At 39.5% G+C, this 27836-nt stretch overlaps 1 protein-coding gene across 3 annotated transcripts in view; it reads right to left on the bottom strand.

Moving 5' to 3' along the window:
* Positions 1 to 27836, bottom strand: part of UNC79 (unc-79 subunit of NALCN channel complex) — a 145383-nt gene that overhangs the window by 58820 nt on the left and 58727 nt on the right. The window contains exons 23-33 of one of the 3 annotated variants that reach the window (XM_077820409.1): positions 26090 to 26247; positions 24433 to 24614; positions 21636 to 21837; positions 19618 to 19797; positions 18433 to 18498; positions 14091 to 14377; positions 9640 to 9822; positions 8569 to 8731; positions 6400 to 6549; positions 3814 to 5028; positions 1201 to 1308 (exon numbers count right to left, since the gene is read on the bottom strand). In XM_077820409.1, coding sequence (XP_077676535.1) covers positions 1201 to 1308; positions 3814 to 5028; positions 6400 to 6549; positions 8569 to 8731; positions 9640 to 9822; positions 14091 to 14377; positions 18433 to 18498; positions 19618 to 19797; positions 21636 to 21837; positions 24433 to 24614; positions 26090 to 26247 — 2894 coding nt within the window. The remainder of the gene's footprint in view (positions 1 to 1200; positions 1309 to 3813; positions 5029 to 6399; positions 6550 to 8568; positions 8732 to 9639; positions 9823 to 14090; positions 14378 to 18432; positions 18499 to 19617; positions 19798 to 21635; positions 21838 to 24432; positions 24615 to 26089; positions 26248 to 27836) is intronic. The other 2 variants (XM_077820410.1, XM_077820411.1) reach the window with 2 other exon arrangements.

The raw sequence follows: 27836 nt of genomic DNA, 5'->3' as shown, positions 1-27836 counted from the left end.
ATGTATTCATATTACACTAGTGAGTAGTGCCCTCAACAGAGGTCAAGGCCCCATTGTACTAAACACTGAACAAACCCATAGCAAGAGACAGCCCCTGCTCCAAAGAGCTCACAATCTAAATAGACAAGAAAGATAAAGAAAACATTTTTATCCCCATTTTACAGATGAAAACTGAGATACAAAGAGAAAAAGCGCCAGATTTACAAAGGTGTTTAGGTGCCTAATGACGCAGAAAATTACCTAGTGGGGTTTACACAAGCATCTCAGCAGGGTAGGCACCTCATGTCCAATGACATCAGTGGGAATTCAGCAACTAACCTGCCCCAATTTAGTTGCTTTTGGAAATCCCCGTAAGTGCTAAGCTGCATCTTTAGCTGCCTAAATACTTTGTAAATCTGGCCCTCTGGACTTGCCCAAGGTCGCACTGGAAGTTGGTAGTGCAGCTGGGGAACTGATTCCAGCTCTGCCTGAGTCCTAGACTGGTGTGCTGATCTCAAGACCATCCTTCCTTTTACAGGCCTCATATTACTTCCACTGAAGTCAGTGGTTCTTGGATATCACTAAATAAATTAATACTCAGCATTTTTATAGCACCCTATGGGCCAGTTTCTCCTCTCACTTAAACCCCATTTGCATCACTGTAACTCCATTGGCTCCAGGGCAGTTACATCTGATTTGCGTCAGGCCCAAAATCTTGAAAGAACTTCACTAATATTAAATGATTAATGCTCACAGCTCTCCTGCAGAGTAGTTATTATTATCTCTGTTTCACAATTGGTTAAGTAGCTTTTCTGAGACCACATAGCTAGTAATAGAATCCTGGGGAGTTTCTGTCTCCTGGTCCTGTGCTTAGACAACTAGATAATGCTACATCTCATTCGAACTGCACACACAACATCAGCAAAAGGCTGCGTTCAGCCACCACCTCCTCAAAATTCCACTTATTGCTTAAGGATGTACAATGCATATGCAGCAAATCAATGTCCATGAAGTTGGCTATGTCACAATAAACTGTGTAGTCCTTAATTGCAAACATCATGCTGGCATTTGGAGAGTTAACAAATCTAACAATGCACCACATAAATATGCTTCCAGTCGCGTAAAGTTTGGAGGAAGATAATGTGCCAGATGCTGATGCATATTAGATGTACAAATGCAGTAACTGAGTTTCAGTTCTTCAATCTAGGGGAAAAAACTTACTTGATATGGAAGAGTGACTACTTGTCTCTGGCACACCTGCTTCAAGTGTTGGAGCAGAAGATGATTCTCTTGGCATTTCCAGAGTTGAAAGTCCTTTAGCAGTGGGATCTGCAAATGGAAATGGTGCTTAAACTCTGAGTGCATTATTTAAAAATCAGAGAACATTTTTTCATCAGCTTCCTTCTCTGATTGCCATTTTCACATCTTTTCAATGTTCCATTTGCCATCTGGCACCTCCAGTGATGTTACAGGTGCACAGGAAGTTGTTTCTAAATCTCTTTTTAAAGGAGATTTGTGGATAAGCCTCTTGGAGACTATTCATATATAGTACATACTATAATGAATAAATATACATAAAGCACCTGACTGATCTCAATTACAAAGTGTACATCAGGACTAACTTAATGGAAGTCAATGGAGTAACACTGATGTAAATCCAATGTAAATGACAGAATGCCACAACTCTTGCAATATTTGGTATTATTCTTAAAGCTTCAGTTCCTAAAGTCATTTGATTGCGTGAGAATCTCTGCTTTCATTTAAAAAAAAAAGTTTATTGCCATCAGAGTTGCAGAGAAAAGTTTGAAAATATGCATCCTACAGTTTAAAAAACTGGAAAAGAATCCCAAATCTAGTATTTTTAAAAAATCTCATGATTTTTAAGCTAATCTCATGATTTCTGAGCAGCTGAAGTTATCAAAACTGAAAGACTCAAATCCAAAGTTTCTCCAGGCATCACTAGCTGTCTTGTGCAAGCACAAAATAACTAAGAAAATGTGAAGTTATATATTATTACAAAAAAAATCTCAAGCAGGAACCCATGGGTTGCTCATTTGAAGAAACAGATCATCTGGACAGTCCACTGGGAAACCCATTATGTCAGAATCCTTTCAAAGATATTAAAGCATGCAAGTGTCAGCATTTTGCAATAGGTGCTTGAAACTGTAACCAGCAAATTATGATAACCACATCAAGCCTACTTTCCTAAACTATAATAAATGTATCCACAAACTAGTAAACTAATCAGGATGATAAAAGAAACATAAAACCCTTAGACAATAAGATATGTAACTCATTCTGGTCACTACCTGCAACATACAGCATTATAAACCAAGATCATTTAATGGGACATTGTGAATGTTTTATGCGGTGGTATAATAATACACTCAGCGATGTGTAATCATGTTGCTCTTTAGTGGATAAATATTCTCTTTAGTGGATTAAGAGGTATGATGCTAACATCTCTGACAACCCTTCCAGTTCAGCAGATGTTTGTGAATGTACGTGTGAAACCTGGTTCTCATTGACTTGCAGGCTCTAATGGCGAAAAAGGGGTTGAGTCTGAACAAATCCAATTTTCCCGTGGCCACCTCCCTTTGCAAACCTGTACAAAGCGTTTAGGATCAGTTGGTTCATTTTCACTTGGTTTCTTTGGCTCACTGGAACCACAAGTGGGACTAGGCTTCAGCCCTGACAGAACACTGACACTGATTGCCGTTAAATACATTTACCCTTGCAAAACTGGAATATAGTTAACACATCAACTATAAACATAAAATAATGAGACTGTTCTCAGTAATGGGGGGATGGAAGGGCAATTACAGGAGGTGGAGCTAGACATACACAAAAACTAGGCTTCACTTCTCATGCAACAAGATAACTAGTCGTAGGAGTATTTTCCCTTTTGAACCTGTGAGATCATTAATTACTGTGCGTGACCCCCAACTGAGCAATGAGTCCCCACTAACTGAAAAATACTGATGGTACTAGGCCACTGCTTCCAAAGTCCAAGAGAAGTAGGGGCCACCATACATTTTTTAAAATTCTTTCTGGCTTTTCTAGCTGGATCACAGCATGTAACTTCTGTCTTGTGGAGAAACCAAATGAAAATACGTTGTGTTGAGATCAGTTCAACCAATCACGCTACAGCAGAAATATCATGGGAACTCTCCCAATAAATGGGGGCTGAACTTGAAATATACCACAAACGATGGACCAATAAAGTTCATGGAGACCCAGATACAGCAAAAACAAAAGTATCTGCAAAAAGCTTCATGGGAACGTTTTGTGAAGAACAAACTTCAAGCAAATCTCTACTGGTTCCAGGCTGAACTTGGAATTAGATTCCAAAAGCTAACAGTCTGCACAGCCCTACTCTATACAATCTTCTTGCCATCTATTGACTACAGCCTGCAGAGGAAATAAGTTCTAACAGCGAGTGAATGTTGCACAGATTACACTGATAGATTTTAAGGCGAGAAGAGACAATTGTGATCATCTAGTCCGACCTCCTGACACACGCCATAGAATTTCATCCACTAATTCCTATATCAAGCCCATCAACATTTGTAGTTGAACTAGAGCATCTCTTTTAGATATGCTATCACCCATACATGATACTTGTGTAGAGAGTACATTCCCAATTGATTCCAACACGTTCGACAGCAAATTCACTGAGAAGCAGACACTCTGGAAGGGTACATTTATATGAGATCCGTTCTGACATTTTATATCCTACTGTCTGGCGCGTAAACAGGACTGAGTGATCAAACAGATACATTACTAAAAACTTAAGTAATAACAGCTTTTGGTTTGGTTTGTGGTTGTCCTCACCTGTCTCTTTCTGTTCTCCCAGCTTGTCTAGAACATTAAAGGAAACATCAAGGTATTCTCTCTGTATAGCACTCACAGCAATCTTTCTCTGTTTTCTTTGCCTGGGAACAATCTGAATCTTAAATTCTGACTCCTCAGCTTCTTCCTCCTGTTTCTGTTCTGTATCAGATTCTGTGCTGGCATCAAGCTTATCAGGTTCTGTTTGGTTTTCAGAGTCTTCAGGAACCTTAATAAGGACAGTTTTTACATTTGAACTTGGAACTGGTCCACTAGGTTTAATTTCTTCCATACTAAGCTCAGAGTTATCATCAAGGGACATCTCGGGGAGCGCAAATGACTTTTGCAATAAGTCTCGCTTTTGCTTAAGTGTTAGTGGGCTCCCACAGGACACATCTTGAAGCTCCTCTGGCTTAGCTAACTCTTCAAAGTCTTTTTGAACTTTGGGAGCTGTGGAGGGGATTTCCTTTTTTCCTAATGAAACATTATTGCTCGCATCCTTAGATGTAAAGTCTCTCGAGCAATCCTCAATGCTGAACTGTACGAGGCGGGTTGCACTGAGGCTGAGGGCAGAGGCACTGATGGGAGATGAGGGAGATGACACAGCAGTTTTGCCAGAGATACCATCATTTAATTGCTTCGTTGTTTCTTCTTCTTCTTCATCACTCTCCACTATTCTCAGGGGAGGAAGTGGTTCAAAGACTAGAGAGTCACTGTCTGAAGTGGAGAGGATTGAATGTTTATCAGGCCCTGATGTTGAATCAGAGGACAAATCTATCAGATCTAAATCCTCTTTAAGAACAGGAGGTTTCACTGGAGAATCCACTTTTACTTCATATGTTTCCATGCAGTTTAGCCTGACTTCTGGTATGACAGGTCTCCTTATTTCCTGGAAGCTTTCCATGATAGAAGGATTCTCTTGTGTCTCTGTATTTTCAGTCCTGGTAGAAGAATTCTGTCTAGGTCGTCCATAATCATTGTGTCTATGCATGGTGTAAGCAGCAGTGGCGGGTGGTTTATCTAAATCACACCGGTCTATGCAGGACTTCCTACGATGTTCATCTAATGTAAACAACAGGGAGTCTGCATTCCCTATATCAAGAGATTTTTGTTTTAGAGAGCGCAGTTTTTTTTTCTGAATGCTTTCTTCTCTCACACAGTGTAGAATGCTGTCTTGTAACGCCCCAGTTTCTCTATATTCAGCCAGTTCTATTTCACCTGATTAAAACAGAAAAAGCTAGTACTATTTTACTGGGAGATTTTTGGCAGAAATCATGTCTTGATCTCATAGTTCAGCACACGACTGACATTTCAGATACAAACCCAGTGTTATGACAGTTAATCTTCAATCAAAATCATCTGAGATTTGTTCTCATCTCAGAGTCACACTACAAAGAATTTTGCCACAGGCAAAGAAAAAGCCACTGCCCAGATCACTTTACTCAGACCGGTTTCAGACTAGCAGCCGTGTTAGTCTTTATTCGCAAAAAGAAAAAGGAGTACTTGTGGCACCTTAGAGACTAACAAATTTATTTGAGCATAAGCTTTTGTGAGCTACAGCTCACTTCATCAGATGCATTAAATTTGTTAGTCTCTAAGGTGCCACAAGTATTCCTTTTCTTTTTTACTCAGACCATTAGATTGTAAAAGCAAATTCTCAGCTTCCACCAGATGTACCCTCCATAGGGTCTATTTGGCCCTATATATTGAATAAAAGATGGTGTGGTGAAAAGGTTTTATTGGCATCCATGTGGGACGGCTGCATTACTTATGAGTGGTGAAGCCACCCAGTAGTTTTATGGGTCATCCCAAACATACGTCAATATCACCTTTACACCATACCTCCCTGTATTCTGTATATGGCATATAGGTTAGAGGAAAGTGGTTTTAGAAATATTTTATTTTGCTGTAGCACTGCTACAGTACCAAGGAGCTCTAGTCATTACTGTTACTATAGATCATTCTGCCTTGGAAACCCAATGCCAAAAACAGAAGGAAAAATTACTCCAAAAGTTCAGGCTAGGGATGGTCAGAAAATTAGTTTTTTGCTACCAAAAAAAAAAAAAAAAAAAAGGATAATTTAAAACCAAAAAACTGAAAACTGAACATTTTTCAGGTTTGGGCAAACAAGAACTGATTTTTTTTAAGCAATGGAAAACCAAAACATTTTCAACAACATTGGCATTATTTCCACAAATATTTTCATTTAATCAAAAAGCCAACTTCTGTCAAAAGAGAAGCTTCAACTGAAAATTTTCAACCACCTCCAGTTTAGCCATTAGTAGAAGAGTAAAAATTTAGAAACTTCTCAAACTGAGCTTTAAATAGCATTTCTATATATTATAGAGTCACATTTTAACAAGAAACTATTGATTTTGTGGCCCAACATCATAAGATGCCTTAAAGAGGCCTTATTTCTGGAAAGTACTGATTTTCAGAGAATGAGTACTCAAACTCCTACAAGTGTGTGAACAAGAGTATTAAAATGATGCACAGTGACAAAGTATACATAAATTAAGGTGTTAGCATGCTACAAGCAGCAGATTATCGTATTTCTTCACAACTTAACTCTGATAAAAAAATTCATACTTCTCTGGGCATTCATCTCCACTGGTTGATATTTCACCATTTTGCTGCCACCAATCCTTTTCAGCCTTGCAAAGAATGTCTGAGACTCTTTACTACAGGGTCCAGTTGGGGTGTCATGAATATCAGATTCATCAAAGACACTGTCTTCCTCTGCTCGGGAAAGAAAATCATTATTACTCCTCAGAGTCAGACCTTGCACAAGAAACAGAGCCTATGGACCAAATCCTCAGCTGCTACACATCAGTTTTTAAAGTAGAAAATTTAAAACGTTTTACAGGTTTGTAAAGAAACCCATATCATGGTAATACCATTCAAAACACACTTTACAGCTTGAACGATTAAGGTCTGAAAAGTAAGGAACAGTATTTTTTTCTAAGCAGTTAGTGCTTGTTGTAGCATTCACCATGCACAGTATTCGGTGAGATCCTCAGCGGGCATAAATTGGTGCAGCTCCATTGAAGTCAGCAGTCCTGTCACAACTAGTACAGTGAAGTACAGCAGAGATGTTGGGAGAGATAGTGGATGCTGGGCAAATGCATCCTCTGCATCAGAACTATTGCTGACTGAGATAGGATTACTCCTATTGCTGGTCCTCTGAGCAGGAGCAAAATGTACCCCTGTCTAGCATTTGCTGATGATACTGGCATATGCATTTGCTGATTGGAGGCTAAATATGACTGTTAATCTGTAGACAACACACATACACACCCCTGGGGATGTGGGAAAGGGCCAGCCCTTCAGTTTTCCAAAACACTATGGAATGATCCTGGCCTATTTCTTGCAGGTTTGGAAAAAACCTTCCTGTACCCCCTTCCTGGTCTTCCACACTAGTAAGTACAGGATGAGATTCATCCTTCAGTTTAATAATAATACTCTGTGCTAATATAGTAACAGTTTGTCCATATACAGACCATTTCATTTGTGCATTGCAAAGCACTTCCCAAAAGCCTAGCATAGTAGGTAAGTAGTATTCTCCTTACTTTACATAAGGTGAAACTGAGATGAAGTGTGGTCCAAGGCCACACAGTGGGTCTAGCTCCATAGCAGAGACAAGATTAGAACTCAGGGTTTCTTCAATCCTTACAAACTGCCCATTCTCCTAGACATGATGCCACAAGTATCTAGACATTCATTAAAGACATCTTTTAGAAATACTAAATCTCTGCCAGCAAATGTGATTCCATTTTACAGGCTGGCATATTGCCAGTTCTCCGTCACTATAACTTACTTGTACAGATAAAGGCAAAGACAAACAGATGGTGAAATTAGTCCAGAGTCATCTGAAGAAACAAAATAGTCTGGTTCTCAGTAACACTAAGGCCGCTTTGCGCTGCCCTAGCAGCATAAAGGTGTCATCAAGTTGTTGTAAATATAAAATATAGAATTCACATCCATTTGAAGGCCCCTTTGCACTTGCAGAGTGGTGTAAAGCAGCCTTAGTGTAAATGAGAATTTGGACCTCTGTTTGACTGACACGTTTATCATTCAACTTTTCAAAATGCCAAGCACTAAGCAACATGCAGCAAAGCAGAAAAGGTACTGACAGAAATAAAACGACAGAGTGGGCAGAAAACGCATTCTAATTTTACTCGTTTTGTCTTTTATCCTGCGGAGATAGTCTTTCACAAAAGTCTTGAGTAGATTTTAATCACAGTGACACGGGATAAACTCTAGGTATCCAGCCCACACTCAGTAAATGAAAGGTTTTAGAAACTGAGGGTAAATTTGACCCTTCTGTAAGTATTTTTCTCATGCAAGAAAAACAGATTGCTGCACACCAGGAAGAGTCTTTGTCAGGTAAGAAGGTAGTAACAAATTCCCTAAAAGGCAGCTATGTTTTATCATCAATAGAACCCCTCTAAGAAATTATCCAATTGGTTTATAATAGAATAATAAAATTTGCAATTGTATAGGTTCTCATCCAGGGATATCAAACCACTTTTCCAACTCTAATTTTCACATTGCCCCTGTATTACTGTACCGATTTCATAACTGGCAAAGTGAGGTGCAGAAAAACTAGCTCACCTTCCATAGAGCAGACAGGAAAAGCTGGGAATAGAATCCAAGAATCTCAGCCCTGCCTCTAACTGCTAGATCACACTCCCTCATCACCCACGGCTTAATGAATTAAATCAGTGGCTACTGCAGAAATTTAAATATTTAAAATACCTTTTTCCTTTTCACTATATCGGCTTATGTTACTGTTGTCACTGTACAAAGGACCGGCGGTGGCATGCGGCTTGCAGCTGTGGTACTGGGCGTTGAGCGTGTTGACTGTTATGTAGATCAGATGCAGCACAATCTTGCTGATGTCACAGTCTCTGTACGGATACTATTCAGTGAAATAAAAAGATTTTACCTTAAAAACTAACTTTGCCTCTTGATTTGTCTATAGTAGGCCCTTCCCTTGAATAAATATTGAGGTAATAATATAGAACTGGCCAAGCATATTGTCTTCTGGTGGCCCTTGGCACTCCTATGATCTTATGTTTCTAAATACATCCTAGAAAGCAGGAATATTCCTCCACTTTGTAAAGAATGCTTTATAAAAAGAAACTATAGATAACTATAGATAAAACATTTTGAAGGATTCCTTATGAGGATAGTTTAATATATTATTTCCTTGGTTTTTATATGATAAAGCAGGCTTTTAATGATACCTCAAGAGGTCTTACCAGACCTATTTGCAAAATATTTGCTATTTCACTGATTTCCAATTTCTCCATTTTGTTCTGTATTTCTCCATGTGTTCTGTATGTCAAATTACGGTCAAAGCTTCAGATCTCAGCTCCAATAGGTACTTTACTGAAGTTATGTTCTTTACAACTCACATAAAAACATTATGTGAATTAAGAACTCCAGTTGTTAAATTGACACTATTAACTTAAAATTTAGTCAATTTTTAAAGTAGCATCAGATATTACAACTGAGTCCACCTGCCAGTTTTGTGGTTTTACAACCCATTTTCCTGAATTCAAAAATATTTTTCTTGCTCAGGCTGTTAGATGAAAGAACCACATCAACAATGGGAGAAACTGACTAGCTTGTTGACTGTATAGGGTAAACAGTGAAACTAATTTACACAAATTGAAACTAAATACACAAAGTAAACAAACTGAAAGAAGAGAGAAAAATGTTTCCCTCTAATCCCTTTTGGGTTTAGTAGGTTTAGGCACCACCTGAAACAAAATTTAGACTGAAATGTGAATTTTAAGATAACACCCCTTCAAGACAACGAACCTTGTAAAGAATGACAAGTAACGCCTTTAACCACATCTGCCGAATATGAGGTTTGATGGACCAGAGGGAGCAGCGGGGAGGCTGCTGGAAGTAATGTCTTAGTTGAGGACAAGTGCAATACTTCAGCACCTGAACCACTAATGGAAGGAGATGTTTTCCCAGGTTAATGTTATAGTCCATCACCTGAAATGAATATTCATTTAGATTTTAGTGCACCGACAAGAAAATCAACTCCACATATGTTACCAATTGCCATACTACAACAGCAGTTTAAATACTGGGAAGGTGAAGGGAAATAAGGGCCTGCGGGGAGTTTCCACAATCACCTAGAAAGCTTTCAGGAAGTTTGCTGTTTTGTTAGCTCTTTGCATGGTATCAGCCTGATGAGTCATTTACTACAACACGGCCACTATGTTATTTATCATTTCAAAACACACTATTGGCAAAATTTTCAAATCTCCCCAATTAAGTTGCAGAGACAATATATGTATCAATGTCTGCTGTGGTTGCTAAATACCTTTTTGGTGGGTAGAAATTGAGGATGTGCATCAACAAATGTGTGTTCACGCACACAAATGCCCAGTTTGCAACCGATGAGTGCAGCCTTGCTTATAAAACGTAGCTCAGCGGATCAAATTCCGCCTTCAGTTACAACAATATTTATCAACAGGTTGGCACAAGAGCAAATTAAGGCAAAAACTGGCCCTTTATGTCATGTTATATTGTGAGGCAATGCAAAAAAAAAATGTTTGGGGGATCAGTTAGCCATGCAAATAGGTTTTGAACCCATAAACAACTGAATGTTGCACATCTCTTGCTTAAATACCATCCTAGTACTGAAGGATGCAAGCACATTTTACTCTTTTAATACATTGTTCAATTAAAACAACTTTACATTTATAGCATTGAAAGTCAATGCACTCTTAAGTGCCTGAATCACTTTTGAAAAAGGGCACATAAGCTCCTAAATCACTTAGGCACATTTGAAACTTTTCTCCAAAGGCCTAGGTTATAAACCACTTTCCAAACAAAAATTCTCAGTGATGTAAAATCTAGTAAGATGGTTCATCCTGTAATTAGACCCTGTTTAGCTAGATGGGGAAAGTGTGTTAGCAAGAGGGGTGTTTAAAAACAGCTCTGGCTAGCACAGTCTGAACTGTAGTGTGCACAGGGCCTGCTCATACACCAAAATATATCATGCTGGGTCATTCTCGTGTTATAAGACAGTGTGATCATGGATGGACGAACAGGACCAAAACGAACTTATACCCATGTTAGGTAACCAGCTACATTTGCCAACTCTCATGATCTTAGCATGAGTCTTTTGATATTAGGTGTTTTTCTTCAGTTCCCAGGTCCTGGAGTCATGTAATCAGCCAAGACTCCCATATCTCTTTGTTAAAAAAAAAAAAAAAAGTTTCTACCTCTCATAATCGCAGAGAAAAGCTTGAAAATGTCAACTCTAAAGGTTTCAATATCAGGAGGCTAATAAAAATTATCCAAGTTTTTTTAACCTCATGATTTTTAAGTCAATATGATTTTGTGGGCCTGACTTATGATTTTTAAATATTTGGCTTAGCAATTCCTCACATATAAATGGGTGGACTAATCACCTCACTCTCAGCCCCTATACACACACACATACGTTATTTTCCAAACTTACCCACTGTTGGGATTTACATTCATTTTTTCATTAAAGTAGCAAAGCCCTAAGACAGGACTGTATATACAAACACAAGATTTAGCTCCCAAGCTCCAGCACAAGTGGACTGACTAGGCTTTTCTATGCAGAGTTTCCTGTTCTTGTCTCCGTCTCTCTATTACTTTAACATTTAACATTCCTTGAGTCGAACTAATGAGACCCACCCTGTCTATCTACCAATATACATAAACTGTCAGATGAATATATAGTGCATCTCCATATATGGTCCGAGAGCCTGACATCTGATTGCAACAAGGCTATAACGTGGCTCTGTAACATGAGTATACTACGTTTTGACCAAATCACCACCACAGGTAAGACCAAACTGTGTTATAACAAGTTTCAGAGTAGCAGCCTTGTTAGTCTGTATCCGCAAAAAGAACAGGAGTACTTGTGGCACCTTAGAGACTAACAAATTTGAGCATAAGCTTTTGTGGGCTACAGCCCACTTCATCGAATGCATAGAATGGAACAGATAGATAGATAGATAAAGAACATGAAAAGGTGGAGTAAGAGGCTAATTAATTAAGATGAGTTATTATCAGCAGGAGAAAAAAAACTTTTGATATGATTATCACTACAAAAGTTTTTTTTCTCCTGCTGATAATAGCTCTTCTTAATTAATTAGCCTCTTACTCCACCTTTTCATGTTCTTTGTATGTCTATGTCTTCTTACTATATGTTTCATTCTATGCATCTGATGAAGTGAGCTGTAGCCCATGAAAGCTTATGCTCTAATAAATTTGTTAGTCTCTAAGGTGCCACAAGTACTCCTCTTCTTTTTGTAATAACAAGGTGTCTCAATGCAGTCCATTTTGTATTTCAGACAAGCCCTGAAGCCAATGGCACTTTTCTACATGTTATATTAAGATTTGGGAAGTCTAAAGTTATATATCCTGACTATAGCTCAACCATAGGACTTAAAGCACAGTTTTACAAAGTATTATCAAGGCCCATCTGTGCTATATTCTTTCCTCCAAAAAGAACTGTCCAATATCACCACCTGGTGGAATAACATCAAAATGATTTTACCTTGCACAATCTTATTTCAGTGTTTGCTGCAAGGAACAAAAGGTATCTATCTTACATTAAAATAGCAAAGCAGCAATATTAGGGTGTAAGGAGCTGAATACTAACAATAATCTTTGGAAATAATGTTTTCTTGAGCTAAACCTTCTAAGTTTAAGCTCATGAAAGTTAAAGCTAATAAACTAGCACATTCATCCAATCCCACCATTTGCAGAACTGGCCGCAGAAAGTAAATATTTATAAATTTTGTGTTATGTTAATGTTGTATTTTACAAAGTTCCCTTTTCTTGTGAGCAAATGCCAGTGCTGCAATAAAGAGTGTGGCTCCAACAGCCAAGAAGATTCCCTACACTATAGAATGCTCCCTTATATCAGAAGTAAAAAAAAAAAAAATCATAAAACAAATTCCAAATTAATATTTTCACACTAAAGACATGGAGTAAAATCCTGGCCCCATTAAAGCAAATGGCAAAGTTACCACTGACTTCAGCGGATTCCACCCATGGATCTAAATTTTCAAAAGTGAATAGTGCTTTTGTGAGCCCAACCTGAGACACCTTAAATAGACCAGATTTTTAGAGAGTGGGTGTTCAGCACTTCTGAAAATCAAGCCTTTCAAAAGGTGTCTCAAGTTGGGCACCCCAAAATTGTGGCAAGCACAATTATTAGTTACTTTGGAAAATTTAGGTTATGGTTCTACTGTCTAACTTCCACCTTCTGAACCTTCAAGCTCAACACAACACAATTGGCCTGAACCTCCTTTCATATACAGCACTATATATCCACAGTAAGTAAGAGGTAAATCAGGAACAATACACTGTGACTGCATCTTGATATGTCTGGTGTGCAGTTTGTACAAATGCATCCTAATCTAAGTGCCCACGTGCACATGGACCTGATCTGCACGTATAGATGTCTGCATGTTTTGCCTGAGGCTGCATGTGAACTTCTGCAGATTCATCCATCGCACCCTGCTTTGGAAAAAATGGGTGCTTCCTCCAATGTGTATAACAAAAAAGTCAATGAAAAAGGTGATATTCTTGCATCTTTATTGGGCATTTTTAATATGTTTTATGGTTATTTGAACTACTGACCATTTTTCTCCCTTAAAGTTCACGTAACAGGGAGTTTTAATAAGGAGCTATGGGGAAACATGGCAGCAATGAAAAGACTTTGTCATCAAAAGCAATAATGACACTCTGCAACCATGTAGCCTTTTTCAGCCATGTATCACTTTACCAGTGTGAGTTAATTAAGCCCTTGTGAGATAGGGAATTATTGTGGACCCCATTTTACAGATGAAGAAACTAGAGCACAGAGAGAAAAACTGACCTGCTTGAGGTTATATAGCATGTCTATGGTGCAAATGGGCATAGAACCATGAATTCTAACTTGCAGTCTCTGTCTTTAACCACTTTCCTTCCTTCTCCAAAGCAATAGCACTAGGAAAGGTACTTCATAAGTCTAGACTGAGTGTTTTGAAGGGTGAACAGGCAACACAGCCCTTCTCGCTCTCAAATTCATCCACTTATTACAATGAGAGCATATATCTAAGGTATTAGGTTTGTTTACTGATCACTCAACCAGCATTTTTAACACTGTAAAGGAGATTGCCTTGCAGACATTTCAGGAACCCCAGACAACGGTAGCTGGCTGGGTGAGGTATTTTGGTGCCAGCTCATTGGATCACATATGCCCAGTGAGAATAAATCACACCTACTTGTGCTATTCCAGCGATAAATGCATTAAAACAAGTTGAAATGCGCATTTTCTGAGGCGCAATCATGAAGCATCCTTCCTGTTGATCATAGCCAAGCAAGACATACAGATGACGCTTCACTGTGTTGAAGGCTTTAGCACTGCTGATATCTGACTCAGCACTACTTTCATCCTTTGCCATAAACTTCATTAGCACAGTAATCAGCTGGTGGACGGTCTGATGATCAATCCCAGCATCCTCTGGAAGCAGGTCCTTTATTGTATTGTCATTCTCTGGGGATGGTTGTCCTATCAGCACAAGAAAGACACTGATGAGAATGACTGCAGTGCAAGGCAATAAAGAATCAGGCCAGAGACATCTATCCAAGAGACTTCTGATCCTATATGCACTTCTAAATGTCTCACTTCTGACCCTATACACACATGTGAAGTCAGTAGGAATTGTGCATGCATTTCTGAGGGCAGTAATCTATTCTTGCCTTTAGGCACTTTAGGTATACGAAATTAACTCCATATTTTGTTGAAGTCAAAAGCTTTTCAACTCCTCAAACGTCCTCAGTGAACAGTCATACTGTATGGGACTGATTCTGATTTCTGTTCACACCAGTGTAACTCCACCACGTTCTGTGGCCTTACTCCTGGTTTACACTACTGTGAGCAAAAGAAGATTAATATTTTATGGGTTAGAGCCACAGTTGGTGTAATTCATCATAGTTCCATTGACTTCAATGGACCAAAATTTACTCCAGCTAAGGGTAATCCCAATAAAACCCAAAAAATCCCAGTGGTGGGCAACCTGCGGCCCATGGCCCATCAGGGTAATCCACTGGCGAGCTGTGAGACAGTTAACATTGACAGACCGCAGGCACAGCCGCCTACAGCTCCCAGTGGCCACGGTTTGCCATTCCCAGCTAATGGGAGCTGCGGGAAGCAGCGGCCAGCATGCCCCTGCGGCCCATGCCGCTTCCTGCAGCTCCCATTGGCTGGGAACGGGGAACTGCGGCCACTGGGAACTGCGGGCAGCCGTGCCTGCTCACGGTCAATGTAAACAAACTGTCTCGCAACCCCCCAGCAGATTACCCCGATGGGCCACATACAGCCTGCATACGGGCCACAGGTTGCCCACCACTGCTTTAGAGGATAAGAGAGAGGGAAAATCCTGCATTTGATCAAATAGAGAATAAAGGATTCACCTTCTAACATGCTTAGTGCATACTTCTCTCCAGACGCAGAAGAAAAGTGGATTTACCTGAATAGAATAAACCACTTTAGGTTTATCTAGGAAAACCACAGCTTCCAAAGGAATGCAGAGACCCTAACTATCATCCAATGCTGCTAAGTAAATCCCTAAAATCTACACAGAGTGTGTTAAGGTATGCTGTCTGATAGTCTAAGCCAAATTGTTGCTTATACTGTAGTATACTATAGTATCATATCATATATATGGTTTTACAAAAGTTAAATATTTAGTACAAATATTGTCATTATTATTTTCCAGTGAAAGAAGTTGGATTTGATCATTCCCCTGCAGTGCATGCAACCCAAACAGTACTGCATGACAATCCGAACAAGAGGGAAATTGACTAACTGAGCATCATTGTCCATTCTGACTGAATGCAAAAAGGAAACAAGCAGCGAAAAGAACAAACAGTAAATTAGATTTATAACATTCTTTCCATTTTCATAATCTAAAACCTCTTCAGCAACATTTTTAGGTAAGGAATATTTTTAACTGGATGTGAATATTTGGAACTGAATGAGTCATTAATGTGGGTCTAAACCTATCCCAAAACTTCCACATACAATTAAATGAGTACGGAATCTGATAAAATTATCCTTTTTACTTTTGCTTACTGAGCCGTGTCTTTCAGAAACTTGAAGATAAGGAAATATTCAGCCTTGCAATGGGTATACAGTCATGGCATGAGTTAATGGATACTTCCAAGGACTTTTTCTGAGCTTTCACTCTCCAGAGTTAGTGTTATGCTCTTATGAGCATGCAAAATCTCATATCTGCTACTTCTCTCTGTTATCAGCATCCATTATGATGCCTCTGTAAACTACATCAGGGAAACCGGGGGTGGGGGCAGATCCTCAGCTGCTGTAAATTATCATAGCTCCACTGAGGATCAGCCCTGGCATATGTTAATTACATTGTCCTCCTCCTACTGGCTAGATGTCTGCTTCTTTAGCCATTATTATAGGGCAATTCATAAACAAGGACTATTGGGGAATTTGAGTGGTATTTGGTTTGTTATTTGTTTTAAATATGGAAGAGTTAACTGATCTAATTTAATAAACAGATATTTCGATATTACCCACCAGTTTGTAACAGTTCTAAGGTATGTCAGATTTGGAGACTAAATTTCTTGCACACATACAAAATGGGAAATTACTGCCTAGGAAGGAGTGCTGCGGAAAGGGATCTGGGGGTCATAGTGGATCACAAGCTAAATATGAGTCAGCAGTGTAATACTGTTGCAAAAATAATAAATATCATTCTGGGATGTATTAGCAGGAGTATCATTCTGGGATGTATTAGCAGGAGGAAGAAAAATTGTTCTTCTTAACCTCTGAGGATAGGACAAGAAGCAATGGGCTTAAATTGCAGCAAGGGCGGTTTAGGTGGACATAAGGAAAAACTTCCTAACTGTCAGGGTGGTTAAGCACTGGAATAAATTGCCTAGGGAGACTGTGGAATCTCCATCAATGGGGATTTTTAAGAGCAGGTTGCGCAAACACCTGTCAGGGATGGTCCAGATAATACTTAGCTCTGGCTTGCGTGCAGGGGCCTGGACTAGATGACCTGTTGAGTTCCCTTCCAGTTCTATGATTCTAATCTGAGACCCTTTCACCCTCAAATTACCTCATGACCTATCAAAATATATCATGAAACCCCAAACCATGATTAGACTGCCTCATACTAAACATGATCTCTTTGTCTTTTAGTACAAGCCACTCAGTGGAATTCCTGCCTTCTGTGACAAAGTGGGTTGGAATGCTGAACAGAATTAATAATGGCCTGATCCTGTTTCCTTGATTCCCACAGAACCTCCACTGATTTCAACAGGAGTTTTGACTGAGCTGGGACTGCAGGTTTAAACCTAAAATGATGGAGTGGATGGGGACATGGATCAAATCTTTACTTTTACATTTTCTCCGTGTAAGAGAGAGGTGTGTTTTTTGATAGCAGATGTGCAGAAAGTATTTGGAGCCATATTGGTTCTTTGGAAAAATCAGTCAAGTTCAGTATCACTATCCACAAGAATTCATAAGTCAAGCCTCCAAAAATCGTGAGTTTTTTTTAAAATATAATAAACATTGGGTTCTTTTTGCCTGCAGGATTCCAAGTCTTTGGGATGCATTCAGGTCATTATTAAGGCTTTTCTTCACCATCAGGAGGGCTAGAAACTTCCAATTTTTTAAAACCAAAGCTGAGATTCTCACATAATCACCTGAATCCAGAAGTTGAGTCTTTAAGAATACGATCAACTATCATGAGACTCATAACACAATCATGAAAGTTGGCAACACTAAGTTAGGTAATGTGCAGCTAATACTTCCCATGTGACAAGGGAATTGACCTTGGTAACCCTGACCTCTGCCAGGTGACTGGGGCCTGGGAATAAAGAATAGTCACTTCCAACACTCCTGCGTATCACATCTGTTATCAGATTGTGACAAAGTGTAAAGGCGCTCTGGCATGCAAAGACTCACCTAGTCTCTGCCTGCCACATGATTGATCTGCATGGGGCTATGAAAGGAAGGGGTGCTGGTTCAAAGGAGGCTAGCATCGAGCAAGGTTGTGCCCCTGCCCTTCCCAGGTTGCTGAAACTGGGAAGGCCTAGCAGGTTATCACTCAGTAGTTTGAGTTGATTTGTTCTGGTTTTGAGCTTATATTTTAGCAAATAAAGCTAGTCCTGAAGAAAGGGACATGAAGAGACCCTGTAGCTGGGACTTTATTTTTCGGCACACTGATTTACACAGACCAACAAATAATATTACTATTATTATTTATTGTGCAGTGACACTTAGGAGCCCCAGCCATTGAACAGGACTCCATTGTGCTAGGTGCTGTACAAACCCAGAACAAAAGATCAGTCCCTGCCCCAAGGAGTTTATAATAAGTATAAGACAGACTAATAGACTAAGAGTATATAATTTACAACAACTTGCAGGCCAAAATTATTCCTTCTTCTGGCACTCAACATTTTAAGAAAGAACCTTTTTGATAAGCTAGTGCCTGATGCAAATTATATCATGATCCAATAAAAGAGATAGCATTCCCTCCCTTCTTCCTGTATCCACTATACACCCCTCTCTTCAACAGAGGAAGTACCCACCTGGCGTTTGCTCTGGTGTTCCACCAAGTGCAGGAGCAGACTGTTCATGCCTGGTCAACCTCACAGCTAAAAACCAAGAATAATTCTGTTTAAATAATCAATAGAGACAACTTAAACTTCAATATATGCTCAGCATTAAGCTGAGTTTGATCTAAGAGCATTCTCAAGTGTATGTATTAATTGTTATTATGCAGTGAACGTAACATTTTAGAAGATTGATTTTTGTGGAGTTGTGGTTTTATGCTCTCTATCCCTTAACTCTAGTCTCCTTTATTACTCAGTTTTTCTGGTCCAAGATCATTAAACTAGAAGGACTCGTGCAGCATCCAGAGTTAATCAATAAAAGTTACATAAGATTCACAGAAAACTATAAGCAAAATAAATTTGGTTTTAATTTGGTTCTCTACTAATTTTAGAGAAAAAAATCTAATTAATTTTAGCAGCTCATTGGCACCGATGACTCAGGTTAATTTTAACAAGTATTATATTATACAGGTTGGGGATATTAAGTGTGGCTGAAGTGTCTTTTAAGTACAGGACTAATTAATATTTGTAAAGTCCTCTAAAAATGAAAAATAGATTTAATTGTCATTTTTCCTACAGCATATTAAAAATATTCTAATCATATATATTTTTACAGCACATGCAACCCAGAGGATTTTGAGAATCAATTTCCTCGTATGTAAGATGGTTATAAAAATGTTTTGTATGCACATTATTATACTGCTAAAGGAAATCTGCAAATATAGAATGGCTGCAGCAAAGAATTTGTTGTTTGAAAAGTGCCAATATATAGTATAGTGCTGCATAAATTGACAAAACATATTAATTAATAATTATCAGTAATAACTGAATCACTTTCCAAAAGCTACCTCTAGTTCTCGTCCAAGTAAGCAATACATTAGCCACCTTACGTAGATTAAAAACTATCTACAAACTTGTGTCAGAGCATTTCATTCTATCCATAAAACAAGTACAGCACAAAACTGGAATGTTGTCCCTGTTATTTGGAAAACTCACTGACTTCTAACTACCTGAATAATGTCTGAGTCAGTCCATAACCCAGATATGCTAAACTGTCCCAACTGGATGAATACTGAAAGTCCCATTGTGTACTCAGCAACAGGATGCAATCTTAAGGGAGAAGATGCAGGCTTATCACAAAAATATAAAAGGATACTCAACGGATTTTGGTGGTTAAGGTTTCTGGAAGGGAGAGTGCTCTCTTTGATTCCCCGGGTCCCTTCACACTGTCCCTCAGGGAACGCACGCTCTTCTGACGATTACGTGCAAAACGAGCCCTCTTGATCTTCCACATTGCTGTATCACTGAGATTGGCAACATTTGTCCGGACAGCAGTGATAGCTTTACAAATGCAATCAACCAAGTTAGGATTCATTCCACAACATATTTACTGCAATCCTGAAAAGTGCCACATGCAGGCAGACCCCAAGTCCCACTGAAGTCAACAAGCCTTTGACTGGCTTTGGGTGCAGGGGCTCCACCTGGGAGGAACTCATTGCATGATCTGAATCATCAGCTGTGAAACCCCGAACAGTTGACATATATATTTTAAAAAGTAATTTTGATCCTTCTCTAAATATTAGAGATGGAACAAAATGAGGCCCTTGAATCCAAACCCTTTTGAATTGAAGATGATGATGAATGAGGACTTCACCCTTTAAGAGAGCAGAAATCTCATGAGAACAGCTCAGAAAGTTTCAGTGCTGTCAAATACAAGCTCGGACTGCAGACCTGCTTTAGTCTCAGACTCAAACGCTGAACTGCCTTCGCCTAACTCAGATCTGCGTCTGAACACTGCCCCCTGAGTCCTCTGAACAGGGTTCTCCTCTCCCAGGAGATTATTACCAGTAAACAGAGGTGAAAGTAAGCCGGTACGGTACAGTACAGCGTACCGGCAAGAGCTGGTACACAGCCGACCATACCGGCGGGGGCAGCTTCCCCAGGCAGGCAATTTAAAAAGGCCCTGCGCTCCTGGCATTGGCTGGAGCCCCTGGCCCTTTAAATCGCTGCCAGAGCTCCGGGGCTTCCAGCCACCGCCACAGCTACAGCTATTGTGGGGCTTCAGCAGTGATTTAAAGGCCCCACCCCTTCCATCTGAGGCCACCCCCCACCCACCTGCTGCTCAGGACCCCGGCCCTGCGTACCGGTAAGTCCCTTAAGTTCCTTTCACCCCTGCCAGTGCACTTCAATTAGCTTTAATGGAATCACTGATGATCTGGGCACATGAGACATTGAAGCCCTTTGATTTTTACAGTAATTAGAGATCCAAAAGCAAATAATCAAATCCCCTAAACACCATATGGTTATGTTTGCAATGCCAAGAAGCAAAGGGGCAAAAGGTGGACATCTGAAGCATAGTTATATATTAAATGCTTCCAAATATTTTTCACTTTAAGTTACTGATTTAAAAATTACAAATCAAATAAATCATGTGAAAATAATCACACAAAGACAAGTGCAATTATTATTTTGTCTTAGCCCATTGGAGGATGGAAAAAAAAAAAAAAACAGGATCTCCATGGGTATCTTAACAGGAAGCCAGGTATGTGCAGTACCTCTGGTAACAAATGTCTGTTACAGACACAGTGGGAATTATTAACTGTTGTATGAGCCCCAATGTAATATCATCATTCCCATTCATCCATTTGTGTCTTTTGGACTGTATGGCTTCTGGGCCAGGGATTGTCTCTTTACCTATCTTTCTACAGCCCCCAGCAGAATGAGGGCCAAACATGACTGGGGCCTTTGGGAATAATAATAAATACATAATAATAGTATAATTAATTTATTAATTAATAATAATAATAGGGCAAACTAAAAACCCCTCTACACTAGGGCTCAAGAACAGTGTTTGGGGGAACTGGTTCTAAAGAACATTCAGGCTAACTCAGTTTGACCCTGACTATTCACAGAACCAAATTATGTTTCAACGAAGTCTGAGAACCATGTTTTAACTAAAGCAGAACATGGTGTTCAAAAACCTTCAAATATAATGTATCCTAATCTGGTCTAGGCATGTTCACACTGGGTTATCCACTTCTAGTTTAAAATGACTACACCAGTTCAGCAAACCTGGTTATAGCCCCACTGCAGATGGGGCCTTCGCTTCTCTCCTTCCCTAGTTCAGGGAGCTGAATTCCAGCAGTGGTGAAAGGTAATGTGTTTCCGATTCTGCTTACTTGTTGGAAAAGGGAATTCTTTGTTGCAGTCCAGATGAAGCTGTGCTTCCAGAGACAGTGTCTCAAAGCGATTCACAAAGAACTCCCAGCTCAAAGCTGGAATGTCCTGCTTTAGAAAATGAAGGAGCAAAAGCTTGCTGAGAATTGTGGGTCTGTCTTTGACAACTGTATCAAACTGGAAATCAAGGCAGAGGCACAGACCCTGTGGAGGAAAAAAAGAACAGAACTCAAATGTAAAGAGTATAACAAGTGTTCTTTAAAATAGCGAGGCAAACCTCACAACTTCTCTAATCAGCTGGTAGAGAAGAGGAGCCTGTTTCTGGTCTCTCACACATGTCAGTTGGGAATAACTCTACTGAAGTTGATGGAAAACCAGTGTAAGTGAGGGAACAATTAGGCCCTCATCATTTTGAATGGGGGATTTTCCATTTTAATTTTTAAAAATACATAGGGTAAAATGTTGCCATATAACCTATTACATGCAACACACAAGATTCTCCCTGATCACACCCTGCTGCTCTCTTGGTTCCAGTGAAGTTATACCAGCGTAGTGGCCCCAAGTCATTTTAAAGCAGAGGAAGCAACCCAGAGTTCTGACAAGCAAGGTATACAGGAATCAATGCAGTGCATCTAGAAACAGTTTCAAACCCAAACCCCACCGTTGCTATGACATACCTGTCAGGCTGGTAATACTGTGGGTATTACCAATGCAGATGTGCACACCATGCAAAACCCTTTGCCTCAGAATTCTTGGGCTGAATTCTGCCTTCATTTTCATCCATGCAAACCCATTGCTTTCAAGGAGTCTTCAAAAGCAAGGGGGTTCCGGGAATTTAGCCATTTATTTCCAGCAGAGCCATAAAAGTAGCATTGGGGCTAGTGCACTTAAGTCAAAAGCTAATGGAAAGGACTTTGCTTGCCAACAGAAATCCAAGGAGTTTGATATAGTTTTCATGGAGAGTGGAGACTATTGAAGCATGTACCACTAGAAACATATGTTACCTCCCATTAATTCAATCCATGAAACATGATGGGACTTTAGCAGCAATTCTACTGGTTCAACTGTTCTAAGTAATCAAAAATGTTATTTTAAATGTTTTAATAACTACATAGCTCAAAACTATAGGTCTGATCTTGACCTTCTAGTGTACCCAAAATTCCCATTGATTTCAGTAGGAGTTTTAGGTAGGTAGGCTCAGGCCCCAAATGAGAAAGATCTAGTACATGGTTAAAAGTATCAAAGGCACTAATCTCATAAAATGCTGCTGTGTTTTATTAGCACAAGAATTTTGAGCTTGCTGTCAACATTCATGTTTGAAAAAGACAACAGAGATTAAATATTTAACAAGTACAGCATATGTGGGACAAGTCTGTCTTCCTCAACAAGAACCACCTTTGGCCAGACCACAAAGAAAAATCTGGTTTGGGCAGTTAATTTGCAGCCTTTGGCATATGCAATCAATTTGTCAAAGCACTAGGGACACATCTGAAAAGATTTACACAGGACTGGAGCTGAGCAACTCCTACTGTCTTCAGCAGAATCCACAGTCCCTGAGCTGTGCTTTGAAAATCTGCCCCATACATCGTATAAAATAGCAAACTCTTAACTGCATTTTATGGGCAACTGTACTGGAATTATTACTTAAATACTGTTTTTGTTCTATCTACCAGAAATAATTTATACCAGATATTGCACTAAACTTTATAATGAGATTTTTTCATCTTGCTTATAAATGTAGGTCCTGATCCTGCAAAGATTTATATATGTGCTTAATTTTAAGCACAAGTAGTCCAATCAGTAGGTCTTCTCACATGCTTAAAGGTAAACATGTGTATAAATCTTTCAAAGATCAAGGCAATAGGTAGCTTTGTTTTCATAAAAATTTCTGCTATCAGTTTACCTGTGAGTAAGGCCCTTCATGTACAGTGTTATTTTGTTTAAAAATTCCTAGGAATTTATCAGTGTTTACCACAAAGATAAAAAACGGGTGAAAATCAGTGCAAAAAATTAACTTTACTGTTTTCTGGTAAATATTGGGAGACAGGAGGACAGAAAAAACAACATATAGAGAAAAGTAAAAATACTGAAAGTAAAAGGAGTTTAATGCTGTGGTTTATTTCATAAAATGTACATTAACTGTTCGTACACATATGCACATGTGAGTGTGTGTATCTTCCACTACTTTGCCTTACTTTAACAAACAACTCGCAATTACACTTAGACTAATTTATTATTAACATAAACACATTTACCTTATATAATGTATTAGATTTTCTTAATATAAACAGTATTTTCCTGTACATGATTGGTCCAAACTTAGGGTGAAAATCAGTAAAAACTGAATAATAGCTTTTGTAAAACCTGGGAAATTTTCAGTAAGAATCAGTAAAAACTGAAAACGAAGGGCCTTCCTGTGAGTTAGTAGATTTTTGAACTATATTTTTTTCCCCAGCATTAAAAATAAAATCACCCCAATTTGTTTTACCATTATAAAAATAATTATATTTTTTCAAGTAATAGCTCAGATGCTATAGAACCCTACTGGAAGCTCTAGTGTTTTGGACCAGAAGACTGGCACCTCTAGAACCTGTAAAGGGCATGTTGCCTCTGTGTCAGTTAGCTACTGAGAACCTTAAGATGCTGTGTTTTCTGAGGTTATAGTGATGGGCCAAACTCCAGACTATGAATCTGAACGCCTTTGAACTTTGGGGGAAAAAATGGGTCAAGATCCTGTCTTTGTCACTTGCACTCATTTCTAGCTTTGATGTATGCTTTTGTTCCATATGGTGAACCTACCTGCAAAGCTGGCCTCTTTATGGTGTCAAGTAATAGCCCAGCTCTTGTAGCCACTGCTGGGTTGACATCCTCCACAGCAGTCAAAAAACAGCAGAACGCATGAGCCAAAGAATACTTCAGCAGGTGATTTTTTGTCACTGAGTGAATATCCAGAAACCTGCACAAAACAGCCACTTTCTCTACTGCAGCAGACAAGCCCGAAAAACAAAGAGAATATTCGCATTAATTCAGTCAGTGACCTGTGTTTTGAACAACATACACAGGCCTGTATCTCATTGAAAACAACAAAGAATAATTGAAACATCAACTTGTTTCCACTTCCAGCTCTGTGCAACAAGTGCACATTTTTCTCATCACCTCCAATTACTTACAGGTTCCCAGATTCTCCCCTACACTACAGCCACTTTGTTTCATACCGTCAGTGCAAAGTGGCTCCAATGCCAGCACAGCCAGCCACAGGAGGATCATTCCAGTGCAGGAGGATCTTTTGGAGGCACAGAGCCAGGACAGCTGCTTCTACACCACCCAACCTGCCTACAACTGGCAGGGCTAGAGGAAGGGGCTTCTAAATTCATAGATTTTAAGGCCAAAAGGGACTATTACGATCATCTAGCCTGACTTTCAGTATAATACAGGCCAATAAAATTTCACCCGGTTCTCTGCATCCTAGCAATCGCAAGCAGCTGTAATGGCCCTTCAGAGGCACTGGCAAACAGCAGAATTTAGAGCAGCTTTTAGATGGACTGTCCTGGTGTACCGCTGGCCAAAGACCTCTTTACACCACACCCCTTTTCCCAAGCTGTCCTGTGCACTCCTTGTCTGCAGCCAAGGATGTGGGCCAATAATTCCAAAACCAAAATTCAGTGGGCTTGAGTCTCTTCTTCCTTACACCAGTGTAAATTAAAAGTAACTCCACTGAAGTCAGTAGATTGACACCAGCGTAACAGAGGAAAATAAGTAAGGCCCATTGATTGTAATAGCTGCTCCTTTCTTTTCATTCCCCTATTTCAAATACCAGGATCATTTTGATTTGAAGTTACTCCTCTTTTAAGGAGCAGACGGGAACACTCACTGCTTCTTGGCATTAAACCTGAACTAACATCATGGGCCTTGATTGACCAGTACAGAGAATATCAATCCAATGGGCAGTAATATATATCTGTTTTTTCTGATAACAGAAGGGTAAAACTATGCGTGGAGATTACTAGAGAATTTTATCATGCTACAAACATACACCAATAATGGAGAACTAAGTTAAATAACATTTAAAAGGCGATCCAAGAGGGTACACAGTGAGTAATGCTCCATGACTGGAGATATGTAAACTAGGCTAGCCAGAGCACTAGGAAATGGACTATAAGGAACAATCCTGCATTGATTAGAGATAGATGGACTATGCGTGGAGGACCTACTGGGTCTTTTCTATCAGTGTGGTGTATGATTTTATTAAATCAACCACCAGAGCAGCCAATGAAGACAATGAATATTTAAAAACAAAAAAAAAAACACTTATGGGTAGCAGATGGAAAGAAACTATAGAAAAATAGCTTCTCTACCTTAAACAGCCAATGTCAACTACAATACCTGCAACTGACAAAGCCCCTTCCTCCCTGCCATATTAATCCGCATGCAAATATCATACACTTCTCAGACCTACCTGCTTCAAACCTCATCTTCCAATCTTTGCTGTTAAAATTGCTGTTTATGATTGTCCAGAAAATATCAGCTCCATGAGGAAGCGACAGAGCATGTAGAAGAAGTGGGACAGCCAATGAAGAAAGCTGAGAGAAATCAGACTTCACTACTCTCCATAAGCTAGAAGGACCAACAAAAGCAAATCTGATCACAGAATCTGTCTTTTACTTCACAGAACATCCTTCATATTAAATGTCGACATTATGTTGCTGGGGGGAATTTGCTTAATAAGAAAAGGGGTAACATTTGTGAGTTACACCCAGCACCCATGTTAACAATTCAATGTTGCTGTATGTGGAAGTCCCATATTCCCCTGCATCTATATTCATTTTGAATTAATTTTTTGGGGGGAGGTTCTAGCAGTTTTTTGGAAATTGTCTATGATAGACATTCACCAGCATAACGGAGACAGAAATGTATTACTCCACATGAGAAACATACATCTGGCTCGTAAAACAAGCAGTGTGTGCAACACAGGAACTGCTATGCCTGATCAGATCAAAGGTCTATCTCATTTGGTGTCCTCTCTCCAACAGTGATGCTTTGGCACCTGCTTACAGTTGGTTACTCCCCTTTGGTTTTACCCTCACCAAATGACATATTTCTCAGCTAATATTAAGAGGTAGCAGGGAATTTTCGAACCATTTTTTTTCTGATAGAAAACGTTTTTCCTGCAAAATCTAAGTTGTCTTCGGTAAAACTTTAATTTTACCAAAATGTTTTTGATTTTTTTTATTGGGAAAATCTAAATGAAATATTTCATTTCTGACGGGGTGTTCCTGAATCAAAAAACTTTTCAGTTTTTTTTAACTGAATTAAACATTTTGTTTCGGGTCAGTTCAACATTAATCCGCGTCCACCCGGGCAGCTGCAGTGCCTCATGGAAGCTGTAGTTCAGATGCTTCATGCCCTCTTTCTCCCCCTGTGGGCTTGGCTCCCCAGCCAGACTCTATCTCCCATGGTGCACCTCATTCTCCCCTCCAGATGCTCCCTTTGTGGCGCATTACAGGGAATACAGTCTGTGACAGGAGCCTGGTCCATAGAAGAGAATGGGGAGGAGGGATGTACCCAAATTACAACCCCTTTGAGGCACTGCAGCAACTCAGGCAGACATAGTTCCCTGTCAAACTGAACCTAAACATTTCAACATTTAATTCCAGTAAAAAAATTCAATATTTCAATTTTTCATCCAGATTTGGAACTGACAAACATAAGAACAGCCATACTGGGTCAGATCAATGGTCCATGTAACCCAGTAGCTGATCTGCAGACAGTGGCCAATGCCAGATGCTTCAGAGGGAATGAACAGAACAGGGCAATTAGCAAGTGATCCATCCCCTGTCATCTTGTCCCAGCTTCTGGCAGTCAGAGGTTTAGGGACACCTAGAGCATGGGGTTCATCCCTGACCATCCTGGCTAACTGGCATTGATGGACCTAGCCTCCATTAACTTATCTAGGTTTTTTTTTTTTAAAACCCAGTTATATTTTTGGCCTTCACAACATTCCCTGGCAACAAGTTCCACAGGTTAACTGTGCATAGTGTAAAGAAATACTTCTGTATCTAAGTTTTAAACCTGATGCCTATTAATTTAATTGGGTGACCCCTGGTTCCTGTGTTATGTGTAGGGGTAAATAATACTTCCGTATTCACTTTCTCCACACCATTTATGATTTTATAGACCTATAGCATATCTCACCTTAGTCATCT

Source organism: Eretmochelys imbricata, chromosome 6, assembly GCF_965152235.1.
Source record: "Eretmochelys imbricata isolate rEreImb1 chromosome 6, rEreImb1.hap1, whole genome shotgun sequence".
Lineage (NCBI taxonomy): Eukaryota > Metazoa > Chordata > Testudines > Cheloniidae > Eretmochelys > Eretmochelys imbricata.
The sequence above is the reverse complement of the archived record's forward strand: the minus strand, read 5'-3'. Positions and strand labels throughout refer to the sequence as shown.